Here is a 12,000-nt window from a genome sequence, read left to right as displayed (position 1 = left end):
GATCACCAGCTGATCTGTCCTCCTCTGAACATTAAATATTATACAACATTATTATACACTTCAGGGGAAGGAGTGACGTCAGACATAAATAACACATAAAAACATAATTCTTACCCTTTCAGGAGGAGTGAAGTGTTAATATTATAATATAAATACTAATACATATTATTATTAATTCTTACCCTTTAGGTGAAGGAGTGAAGTGTTAATATTATAATATAAATATTAATACATATTAATTCTTACCATTTAGGTGAAGGAGTGAAGTGTTAATATTATAATATAAATATTAATACATATGAATTATCACCCTTTAGGTGAAGGACTGAAGTGTTAATATTATAATATAAATATATTAATACATATTAATTCTTACCCTTTAGGTGAAGGAGTGAAGTGTTAATATTATAATATAAATATTAATACATATTAATTCTTACCATTTAGGTGAAGGAGTGAAGTGTTAATATTATAATATAAATATTAATACATATGAATTATCACCCTTTAGGTGAAGGACTGAAGTGTTAATATTATAATATAAATATATTAATACATATTAATTCTCACCCTTTAGGTGAAGGACTGAAGTGTTAATATTATAATATAAATATATTAATACATATTAATTCTTACCCTTTAGGTGAAGGAGTGAAGTGTTAATATTATAATATAAATACATTAATACATATTAATTGTTACCCTTTAGGTGAAGGAGTGAAGTGTTAATATTATAATATAAATATTAATACATATTAATTCTTACCCTTTAGGTGAAGGACTGAAGTGTTAATATTACAATATAAATATATTAATACATATTAATTCTCACCCTTTAGGTAAAGGAGTGAAGTGTTAATATTATAATATAAATACTAATACATATTATTATTAATTCTTACCCTTTAGGTGAAGGACTGAAGTGTTAATATTATAATATAAATACTAATACACATTATTATTAATTCTTACCCTTTAGGTGAAGGAGTGAAGTGTTAATATTATAATATAAATATATTAATACATATGAATTCTCACCCTTTAGGTGAAGGAGTGAAGTGTTAATATTATAATATAAATACATTAATACATATTAATTCTCACCCTTTAGGTGAAGGAGTGAAGTGTTAATATTATAATATAAATACTAATACACATTATTATTAATTCTTACCCTTTAGGTGAAGGACTGAAGTGTTAATATTATAATATAAATATATTAATACATATGAATTCTCACCCTTTAGGTGAAGGAGTGAAGTGTTAATATTATAATATAAATACATTAATACATATTAATTCTTACCCTTTAGGTGAAGGAGTGAAGTGTTAATATTATAATATAAATATTAATACATATAAATTCTCACCCTTTAGGTGAAGGACTGAAGTGGACATCTTCTGGAGCATCGTAGAACTCCTCGGTGTCAGAACTCACGTCCTCCTCGTCCATGACGACGAAAACACAACGAAAATAATACTTAAACTATAATAAACTCTGATTTAAATCAGACCAGTGGCGGTTAGCGACCCTAGTGCTAACACACACACAGTCTCACACACGGCACTATACATGCGTGTGTGTGTGCACATGCACGCGCCCCGTGCGTGTGGGTCCAGACGTTTTAATATCAATAAAATCCACCCAAACCGACCAAAGCGATGAAGTCTATTAAAAAGAAATGTTATTTTAAACTGAAACGTCACTCCCCATGACGTTAAGGGTTGAGCTAGCCTAGCCTAGCCTACATACACACACAGTGTAACAGAGCTAGCCTAGCCTAGCCTACATACACACACAGTGTAACAGAGCTAGCCTATAGCCTAGCCTAGCCTACATACACACACAGTGAAACAGTGCTATAGCTGTTATAATGCTATCTTGTCTCTCTGTTTGTGTCCAGTTTGTGCCAAAAACCATGAAAATAAAGTCCACAGTGTTGCACTTCTTTAGGTCTCTGGGTCTGTTAGCGTCTGTCTGTGTTGTGGTTTGTATAAAGTGTGTGTTTTTAGATGAATGTCTTCCTCAGTATGTTTGTAGAAGGAGCAGCTAGCACAGACTGTTAGCCACCTGATGCTAACTGACAGACACACACACACACACACACAACACTAGGGTTGCCACGTCGGTCGTCTGTGTGAGAGGAATATAAGTATAAGCAAAGCAGGTCTGTGGAAACGTAAGGGTTCTCAAGCCTTTTTCAGGGCCATTATTTATTCCAGTGGTTCTTAAAGTGGGGTCCGGGGACCCCCAGGGGCCCTTAAGGGAGTTCCAGGGGGTCCCCAGCTAAATTATACTGGAACCGAATTGACCCGGAAGACGCTCAGAGTTAAATTAACATTGATTTTACATTATAAATTGGGGTCCCAGAGATAGAAATGCCATTAAATGGAGGGGTCCGTAGACTAATGCATGTCAGACTGGGGGTCCTTGAAATTAAACGGGTTGAGGATCACTGCTAGAGCCGTAAAAAATCTTCTCTTATGGGGGGGTCCCTGGCATGTATTTTCTAATGGGGGTCTGTGGGCTAATTAGTGTCATTTTTGGGGTCCTAAAAGTTCCCAAAAGTTTGGGAACCACTGATTTAGACTCTCAGAATAAACAACTACACTTTAGAAACAAGACCAAATAAACAACTACACTTTAGAAACAAGACCAAATAAACAACTACACTTTAGAAACAAGACCAAATAAACAACTACACTTTAGAAACAAGACCAAATAAACAACTACACTTTAGAAACAAGAACCAAATAAACACTACACTTTAGAAACAAGACCAAATAAACAACTACACTTTAGAAACAAGACCAAATAAACAACTACACTTTAGAAACAAGACCAAATAAACAACTACACTTTAGAAACAAGACCAAATAAACAACTACACTTTAGAAACAAGACCCAAATAAACAACTACACTTTAGAAACAAGACCAAATAAACAACTACACTTTAGAAACAAGAACCAAATAAACAACTACACTTTAACTACACTTTAGAAACAAGAACCAAATAAACAACTACACTTTAGAAACAAGACCAAATAAACAACTACACTTTAGAAACAAGACCAAATAAACAACTACACTTTAGAAACAAGAACCAAATAAACAACTACACTTTAGAAACAAGGTTATTGTATTTTTTAAATAGTTTGCAAGCAACTTTACAGAAGTAATAAGTTGCTTATAATACGCAGACATGGCAACTCAGACAGTGAAGGGTCCAGACAGAGGCTTGTTGCCTTGATGTGTGTCGCCCTCTGGTGGAGGAGGGCTGCAACTGTCACTCAATAAATACATTATGTTTTAGTCCACTGTGACGTGAGCATTGTGAGCTTGTAGATCTGCTATTTTCTGCTATAAACATTAATTTACATTTAAAAACTTTTGAAACGAGACATTCTGCATAATGAGTACTTTGTACTTTTGGTACTTCAAGTACATTTTACCAATACTTGAGTACTTTTACTGGTCCAGCAACTTGGATAGAGTCACACTCAGTGGTGGATTTAAGTAACTAAGTTAATTTTGAATTGTATTGGAAAGACTAAAAACGTGATCATACATAGTCTGGATTTACCACCGAACTACAACATGACGTCACTGAGGTGACCACCGAACTACAACATGACGTCACTGAGGTGACCACCGAACTACAACATGACGTCACTGAGGTGACCACCGAACTACAACATGACGTCACTGAGGTGACTACCGAACTACAACATGACGTCACTGAGGTGACCACCGAACTACAACATGACGTCACTGAGGTGACCACCGAACTACAACATGACGTCACTGAGGTGACCACCGAACTACAACATGACGTCACTGAGGTGACCACCGAACTACAACATGACGTCACTGAGGTGACCACCGAACTACAACATGACGTCACTGAGGTGACCACCGAACTACAACATGTCGTCACTGAGGTGACCACCGAACTACAACATGTCGTCACTGAGGTGACCACCGAACTACAACATGACGTCACTGAGGTGACCACAGAACGACAACATGACGTCACTGAGGTGACCACCGAACTACAACATGACATCACTGAGGTGACCACCGAACTACAACATGACGTCACTGAGGTGACCACCGAACTACAACATGACGTCACTGAGGTGACCACCGAACTACAACATGACGTCACTGAGGTGACCACCGAACTACAACATGACGTCACTGAGGTGACCACCGAACTACAACATGACGTCACTGAGGTGACCACCGAACTACAACATGACGTCACTGAGGTGACCACCGAACTACAACATGACGTCACTGAGGTGACCGCCGAACTACAACATGACGTCACTGAGCCGCGGTGAAGAGCAAACCACCGCCACCGCTCCAGCCCTTCTCTCTGTTTTTACTCACCACCGCTCAACGTTATTTCAGCTCCGGTGGTCAGCTCACCACCGGAGCGGTGGTCACCTCACCACCGAAAATCCAGACTATGAATAGGCCTTTACTTAACCCATTTTGGAGGGAGGGCAGAATCCATTTCTTGCGACCGACGGTCCGTCGCGACGCACCGTCGGCCGGTCGGTCCGTCGGTCCGTCGGTCCGTCGGTCCGTCGGTCCGTCGCGACGGTCCGTCGGTCCGCCGGTCCGCCGGTCCGTCGGTCCGTCGGTCGTAACTCTGTCATTTCTCTACCGTTTTGGACGGGGGTGGGCTCATTTGAATCGTGTGGCCCCTCCGGGGGCGTCTATGGGGGTCTCGAGGTTCGGGGACCCCTGGGGACCCCCAGGGACCCCCAAATGGTAACTCTGTCATTTGTCTACCGTTTTGGACGGGGGTGGGCTCATTTGAATCTTGTGCCCCCCCAGGGGGCGTCTATGGGGGTCTTGAGGTTCGGGGACCCCTGGGGGTCCTCAGGGGTCCCCGAACCTTGAGACCCCCAAAGAAACCTCCAGGGGGGCGACACGATTCAAATGAGCCCACCCCCGTCCAAAACGGTAGAGAAATGACAGAGTTACAATTTGGGGGTCCCCAGGGGTCCCCGAACCTTGAGACCCCCAAAGAAACCTCCAGGGGGGCGACACGATTCAAATGAGACCACCCCCGTCCAAAACGGTAGAGAAATGACAGAGTTACCATTTGGGGGTCCCTGGGGGTCCCCAGGGGTCCCCGAACCTTGAGACCCCCAAAGAAACCTCCAGGGGGGCGACACAATTCAAATGAGACCACCCCCGTCCAAAACGGTAGAGAAATGACAGAGTTACCATTTGGGGGTCCCCAGGGGTCCCCGAACCTTGAGACCCCCAAAGAAACCTCCAGGGGGGCGACACGATTCAAATGAGACCACCCCCGTCCAAAACGGTAGAGAAATGACAGAGTTACCATTTGGGGGTCCCCAGGGGTCCCCGAACCTTGAGACCCCCAAAGAAACCTCCAGGGGGGCGACACGATTCAAATGAGCCCACCCCCGTCCAAAACGGTAGAGAAATGACAGAGTTACCATTTGGGGGTCCCTGGGGGTCCCCAGGGGTCCCCGAACCTTGAGACCCCCAAAGAAACCTCCAGGGGGGCGACACGATTCAAATGAGACCACCCCCGTCCAAAACGGTAGAGAAATGACAGAGTTACCATTTGGGGGTCCCTGGGGGTCCCCAGGGGTCCCCGAACCTTGAGACCCCCAAAGAAACCTCCAGGGGGGCGACACGATTCAAATGAGACCACCCCCGTCCAAAACGGTAGAGAAATGACAGAGTTACAATTTGGGGGTCCCTGGGGGTCCCCAGGGGTCCCCAGGGGTCCCCGAACCTTGAGACCCCCAAAGAAACCTCCAGGGGGGCGACACGATTCAAATGAGACCACCCCCGTCCAAAACGGTAGAGAAATGACAGAGTTACCATTTGGGGGTCCCTGGGGGTCCCCAGGGGTCCCCGAACCTCGAGACCCCCATAGACGCCCCCGGGGGGGCCACACGATTCAAATGAGCCCACCCCCGTCCAAAACGGTAGAGAAATGACAGAGTTACGACCGACGGACTGGCGGACCGGCGGACCGGCGGACCGACGGACCGTCGCGACGGACCGACGGACCGACGGACCGACGGACCGACGGACCGACGGACCGACGGACCGACCGGCCGACGGTGCGTCGCGACAGACCGTCGGTCGCAAGAAATGGATTCTGCCCCTTGCTGCCATTTTGGGTGGGAACCCCTTTTGGTGTTAGCATTATGTTATGCTTTAGCTTTTGAAAAATAGCAGATCAACAAGCTCATAGCGTGCCACCCATGGGCGGAGTTAATGGGGGTGCAGGGGGGTGGGGGCACCGCACCCCCTGGCAAAAAAAACAACATAGACATAGACATATTACAAAGATGCCCCTGCCAGCCCGCCCCTCTGCAATGAACTAGACTACTTATTTGCGCAGTTTTGCAAAGTGAACTATAAGAAAACACTGACAGCAATCAGGTAAATAAACAAACTTGCAGGATTGCAGTGTCCTGTCAGTGTCCTGTCAGTGTCCTGTCTGTCAGTGTCCTGTCAGTGTCCTGTCAGTGTCCTGTCTGTCAGTGTCCTGTCGGTGTCCTGTCTGTCAGTGTCCTGTCAGTGTCCTGTCTGTCAGTGTCCTGTCGGTGTCCTGTCTGTCAGTGTCCTGTCAGTGTCCTGTCTGTCAGTGTCCTGTCTGTCAGTGTCCTGTCAGTGTCCTGTCTGTCAGTGTCCTGTCAGTGTCCTGTCAGTGTCCTGTCTGTCGGTGTCCTGTCAGTGTCCTGTCGGTGTCCTGTCAGTGTCCTGTCTGTCAGTGTCCTGTCAGTGTCCTGTCTGTCAGTGTCCTGTCAGTGTCCTGTCGGTGTCCTGTCAGTGTCCTGTCTGTCGGTGTCCTGTCAGTGTCCTGTCGGTGTCCTGTCGGTGTCCTGTCAGTGTCCTGTCAGTGTCCTGTCTGTCAGTGTCCTGTCAGTGTTCTGTCAGTGTCCTGTCTGTCAGTGTCCTGTCGGTGTCCTGTCAGTGTCCTGTCAGTGTCCTGTCAGTGTCCTGTCAGTGTCCTGTCTGTGTCCTGTCTGTCGGTGTCCTGTCAGTGTCCTGTCTGTCGGTGTCCTGTCAGTGTCCTGTCAGTGTCCTGTCAGTGTCCTGTCTGTCAGTGTCCTGTCAGTGTCCTGTCTGTCAGTGTCCTGTCAGTGTCCTGTCTGTCAGTGTCCTGTCTGTCGGTGTCCTGTCTGTCAGTGTCCTGTCAGTGTCCTGTCTGTCAGTGTCCTGTCAGTGTCCTGTCTGTCAGTGTCCTGTCTGTCGGTGTCCTGTCTGTCAGTGTCCTGTCAGTGTCCTGTCAGTGTCCTGTCACACCAAAGTCCTGTCAGTGTCCTGTCAGTGTCCTGTCACACCAAAATCCAATCCTGTACGTCTAACCCAAGGAAGCTCTTCTCCACTTTCACCTCCCTCCTTAAACCCCCTCCCCCCACTCAACCCTCATCCCTCACTGCTGATGTTTTTGTCAACTACTTCGAGAAGAAGGTTGATGATATCAGCAGCTCCTTTCCTCCCCTCCCACATAAAGTGGCATCTGACTCAACCAACACCAACCCCAACATACCATGCATGTCCTCCTTCTCTCCTCTTTCCCCAGACGAGGTTCTACAACTAGTAACATCCTCTAGACCTACCACTTGTCCTCTTGACCCTGTCCCGTCTCCAATCTTCCAGACCATCGCACCTGATCTGCTCCCCTTCATCACCTCCATCATCAACACCTCAGTAACCTCAGGCTGCGTCCCATCTGCCCTCAAGTCAGCCAGAGTAACACCACTCCTCAAAAAACCAACCCTTGACCCCTCAGATGTCAAGAACTACAGACCGGTATCACTCCTTTCATTTATTTCTAAAACCATTGAACGTGTCGTCTCCAACCAGCTCTCTCTCCATCTCTCACAGAACAACCTGCTGGATCCCAACCAGTCCGGATTCAAGAAGGCCCACTCCACAGAAACTGCCCTGCTGGCAGTCACAGAAGCACTACATGCTGCCCAAGCTGCTTCCCACTCTGCAGTACTGATTCTCCTAGACCTATCAGCAGCATTTGACACAGTGAACCACCAGCTGCTCCTAGAAACCCTAGCGGAGCTAGGCATCGGTGGAACGGCACTAAAGTGGTTCTCCTCCTACCTCACCGATCGGACCTACCAGGTTTCCTGGAAAGGTCTGCTATCATCCCCCCGAACCCTCCAAACTGGGGTCCCACAGGGATCTGTACTTGGTCCCCTCCTTTTCTCACTGTACACTAAATCCCTTGGCACTATCATCTCTGCTCACAATATATCCTATCACTGCTACGCCGATGACACACAACTGTTCCTATCCTTCCCCCCCTCTGCCACTCAGGTGGAAGAGCGCATCACTGCATGCCTGGCTGACATCTCACAGTGGATGTCCTCCAACCACCTCAAGCTGAACCCAGACAAGACTGAGCTTCTCTTCTTCCCAGCTAAGTCCTGCCCTATGCGGGAGCTAACTATTTCCGTAGACAACGCCCTGGTAACGTCTGTCCCAACAGCCAGGAATCTTGGTGTTGTCCTGGACAGTCAGCTCTCGTTCAAAGCTCACATCACAGCTGTCACTCGATCATGTAGGTTCACACTCTATAACATACGACGAATTAGACCGTTCCTCACCCAGGAATCAGCCCAGCTCCTAATCCAGACAACAGTCTTGTCAAAACTCGACTATTGTAACTCCCTCCTTACTGGCCTACCAGCATGTGCACTTAAGCCTCTCCAGCTGATCCAAAATGCAGCAGCTCGCTTGGTCTTCAACCAGCCAAAATTCTCACATGTCTCCCCCCTGCTCCGCTCCCTCCACTGGCTCCCGGTCGCTGCCCGCACAGAATACAAAACTCTGATGCTGGCATTCAAAGCAACCAAAGGTATGGCTCCCCCATATCTTACAAGTATGATTGAACCCTACAAACCCTCCCGCGCACTCAGATCAGCCAACGCAGGGAAACTGGAAGTACCCTCACTAAAAACGCCGGGACAACGCTCCACACGTCCCAAACTCTTCTCCCTTCTGGCTCCAAAACTGTGGAATGCACTTCCCATTGCAGTCAGAACTGCAGCATCACTCCCAATCTTCCGCCGTAGCCTGAAAACCCACCTTTTCAGACTCCATCATGGCCCATAGCACTTACCCTAACCCCTTAGATAGCATTTCTGTTGGCTTAGATAGCATTTGACACAGACTTATAGCATGTTATGTAGACAGCACTATAATTGTATTGTATATAGTCATAGCACGCCATAGTACATATGTATAGCATAGTAGTGAATATGTATAGTTTATTATGTATAGTGTATGTATAGTTTCATCATATAGATATTCCACTGTTACCTTCTTAGCTTACGCATGTTTCATGATAGATGCTTTTATGTGATGTATTCCCATGCTTTTGTTCTTGCTTAAATGTAAGTCGCTCTGGATTAAGAGCGTCTGCTAAATGCCTAAATTGTAAATTGTAAATTGTGTCCTGTCGGTGTCCTGTCTGTCAGTGTCCTGTCTGTCAGTGTCCTGTCAGTGTCCTGTCGGTGTCCTGTCTGTCGGTGTCCTGTCAGTGTCCTGTCTGTCAGTGTCCTGTCTGTCAGTGTCCTGTCTGTCAGTGTCCTGTCGGTGTCCTGTCAGTGTCCTGTCTGTCAGTGTCCTGTCAGTGTCCTGTCAGTGTCCTGTCGGTGTCCTGGCTGTCGGTGTCCTGTCAGTGTCCTGTCAGTGTCCTGTCTGTCAGTGTCCTGTCTGTCAGTGTCCTGTCGGTGTCCTGTCAGTGTCCTGTCTGTCAGTGTCCTGTCAGTGTCCTGTCGGTGTCCTGTCTGTCAGTGTCCTGTCGGTGTCCTGTCTGTCGGTGTCCTGTCGGTGTCCTGTCAGTGTCCTGTCTGTCAGTGTCCTGTCGGTGTCCTGTCTGTCGGTGTCCTGTCGGTGTCCTGTCGGTGTCCTGTCTGTCAGTGTCCTGTCAGTGTCCTGTCTGTCAGTGTCCTGTCTGTCAGTGTCCTGTCGGTGTCCTGTCAGTGTCCTGTCTGTCAGTGTCCTGTCGGTGTCCTGTCAGTGTCCTGTCTGTCAGTGTCCTGTCAGTGTCCTGTCGGTGTCCTGTCTGTCGGTGTCCTGTCGGTGTCCTGTCTGTCGGTGTCCTGTCTGTGTCCTGTCAGTGTCCTGTCTGTCAGTGTCCTGTCAGTGTCCTGTCTGTCAGTGTCCTGTCTGTGTCCTGTCTGTCAGTGTCCTGTCTGTCAGTGTCCTGTCTGTCAGTGTCCTGTCTGTCGGTGTCCTGTCGGTGTCCTGTCGGTGTCCTGTCGGTGTCCTGTCTGTGTCCTGTCGGTGTCCTGTCGGTGTCCTGTCGGTGTCCTGTCTGTCAGTGTCCTGTCAGTGTCCTGTCTGTGTCCTGTCTGTGTCCTGTCTGTGTCCTGTCAGTATCCTGTCAGTGTCCTGTCAGTGTCCTGTCGGTGTCCTGTCTGTCAGTGTCCTGTCTGTCAGTGTCCTGTCAGTGTCCTGTCAGTGTCCTGTCAGTGTCCTGTCTGTCAGTGTCCTGTCAGTGTCCTGTCGGTGTCCTGTCAGTGTCCTGTCTGTCAGTGTCCTGTCAGTGTCCTGTCAGTGTCCTGTCAGTGTCCTGTCAGTGTCCTGTCAGTGTCCTGTCAGTGTCCTGTCGGTGTCCTGTCAGTGTCCTGTCTGTCGGTGTCCTGTCAGTGTCCTGTCTGTGTCCTGTCAGTGTCCTGTCTGTCAGTGTCCTGTCAGTGTCCTGTCAGTGTCCTGTAGGTGTCCTGTCAGTGTCCTGTCGGTGTCCTGTCAGTGTCCTGTCGGTGTCCTGTCAGTATCCTGTCAGTGTCCTGTCTGTCGGTGTCCTGTCAGTGTCCTGTCGGTGTCCTGTCAGTATCCTGTCAGTGTCCTGTCAGTGTCCTGTCAGTGTCCTGTCGGTGTCCTGTCAGTGTCCTGTCAAGTACCCTCACTAAAAACGCCGGGACAACGCTCCACACGTCCCAAACTCTTCTCCCTTCTGGCTCCAAAACTGTGGAATGCACTTCCCATTGCAGTCAGAACTGCAGCATCACTCCCAATCTTCCGCCGTAGCCTGAAAACCCACCTTTTCAGACTCCATCATGGCCCATAGCACTTACCCTAACCCCTTAGATAGCATTTCTGTTGGCTTAGATAGCATTTGACACAGACTTATAGCATGTTATGTAGACAGCACTATAATTGTATTGTATATAGTCATAGCACGCCATAGTACATATGTATAGCATAGTAGTGAATATGTATAGTTTATTATGTATAGTGTATGTATAGTTTCATCATATAGATATTCCACTGTTACCTTCTTAGCTTACGCATGTTTCATGATAGATGCTTTTATGTGATGTATTCCCATGCTTTTGTTCTTGCTTAAATGTAAGTCGCTCTGGATTAAGAGCGTCTGCTAAATGCCTAAATTGTAAATTGTAAATTGTGTCCTGTCGGTGTCCTGTCTGTCAGTGTCCTGTCTGTCAGTGTCCTGTCAGTGTCCTGTCGGTGTCCTGTCTGTCGGTGTCCTGTCAGTGTCCTGTCTGTCAGTGTCCTGTCTGTCAGTGTCCTGTCTGTCAGTGTCCTGTCGGTGTCCTGTCAGTGTCCTGTCTGTCAGTGTCCTGTCAGTGTCCTGTCAGTGTCCTGTCAGTGTCCTGTCGGTGTCCTGTCTGTCGGTGTCCTGTCAGTGTCCTGTCAGTGTCCTGTCTGTCAGTGTCATGTCGGTGTCCTGTCAGTGTCCTGTCTGTCGGTGTCCTGTCAGTGTCCTGTCAGTGTCCTGTCTGTCAGTGTCATGTCGGTGTCCTGTCAGTGTCCTGTCGGTGTCCTGTCTGTCAGTGTCCTGTCAGTGTCCTGTCTGTCAGTGTCCTGTCTGTCAGTGTCCTGTCAGTGTCCTGTCGGTGTCCTGTCTGTCAGTGTCCTGTCGGTGTCCTGTCTGTCGGTGTCCTGTCTGTGTCCTGTCAGTGTCCTGTCTGTCAGTGTCCTGTCAGTGTCCTGTCTGTCA

General features: G+C 47.5%; 1 protein-coding gene across 2 annotated transcripts in view; it reads right to left on the bottom strand.

Moving 5' to 3' along the window:
• Nucleotides 1–1,549, bottom strand: part of wdr44 (WD repeat domain 44) — a 135,751-nt gene extending 134,202 nt beyond the window's left edge. For both annotated transcript variants that reach the window (XM_083784636.1, XM_083784635.1), the window contains exon 1: nt 1,371–1,549. In XM_083784636.1, coding sequence (XP_083640762.1) covers nt 1,371–1,453 — 83 coding nt within the window. In that variant the 5' untranslated portion in view covers nt 1,454–1,549. The remainder of the gene's footprint in view (nt 1–1,370) is intronic.
• Between the last annotated feature and the right edge of the window lie 10,451 nt (nt 1,550–12,000).

This window comes from Protomyctophum parallelum (genome assembly GCF_964188405.1).
Source record: "Protomyctophum parallelum genome assembly, chromosome: 1".
NCBI lineage: Eukaryota > Metazoa > Chordata > Actinopteri > Myctophiformes > Myctophidae > Protomyctophum > Protomyctophum parallelum.
Note: the sequence above shows the minus strand (reverse complement) of the source record. Positions and strands in the feature narration are given on the sequence as shown.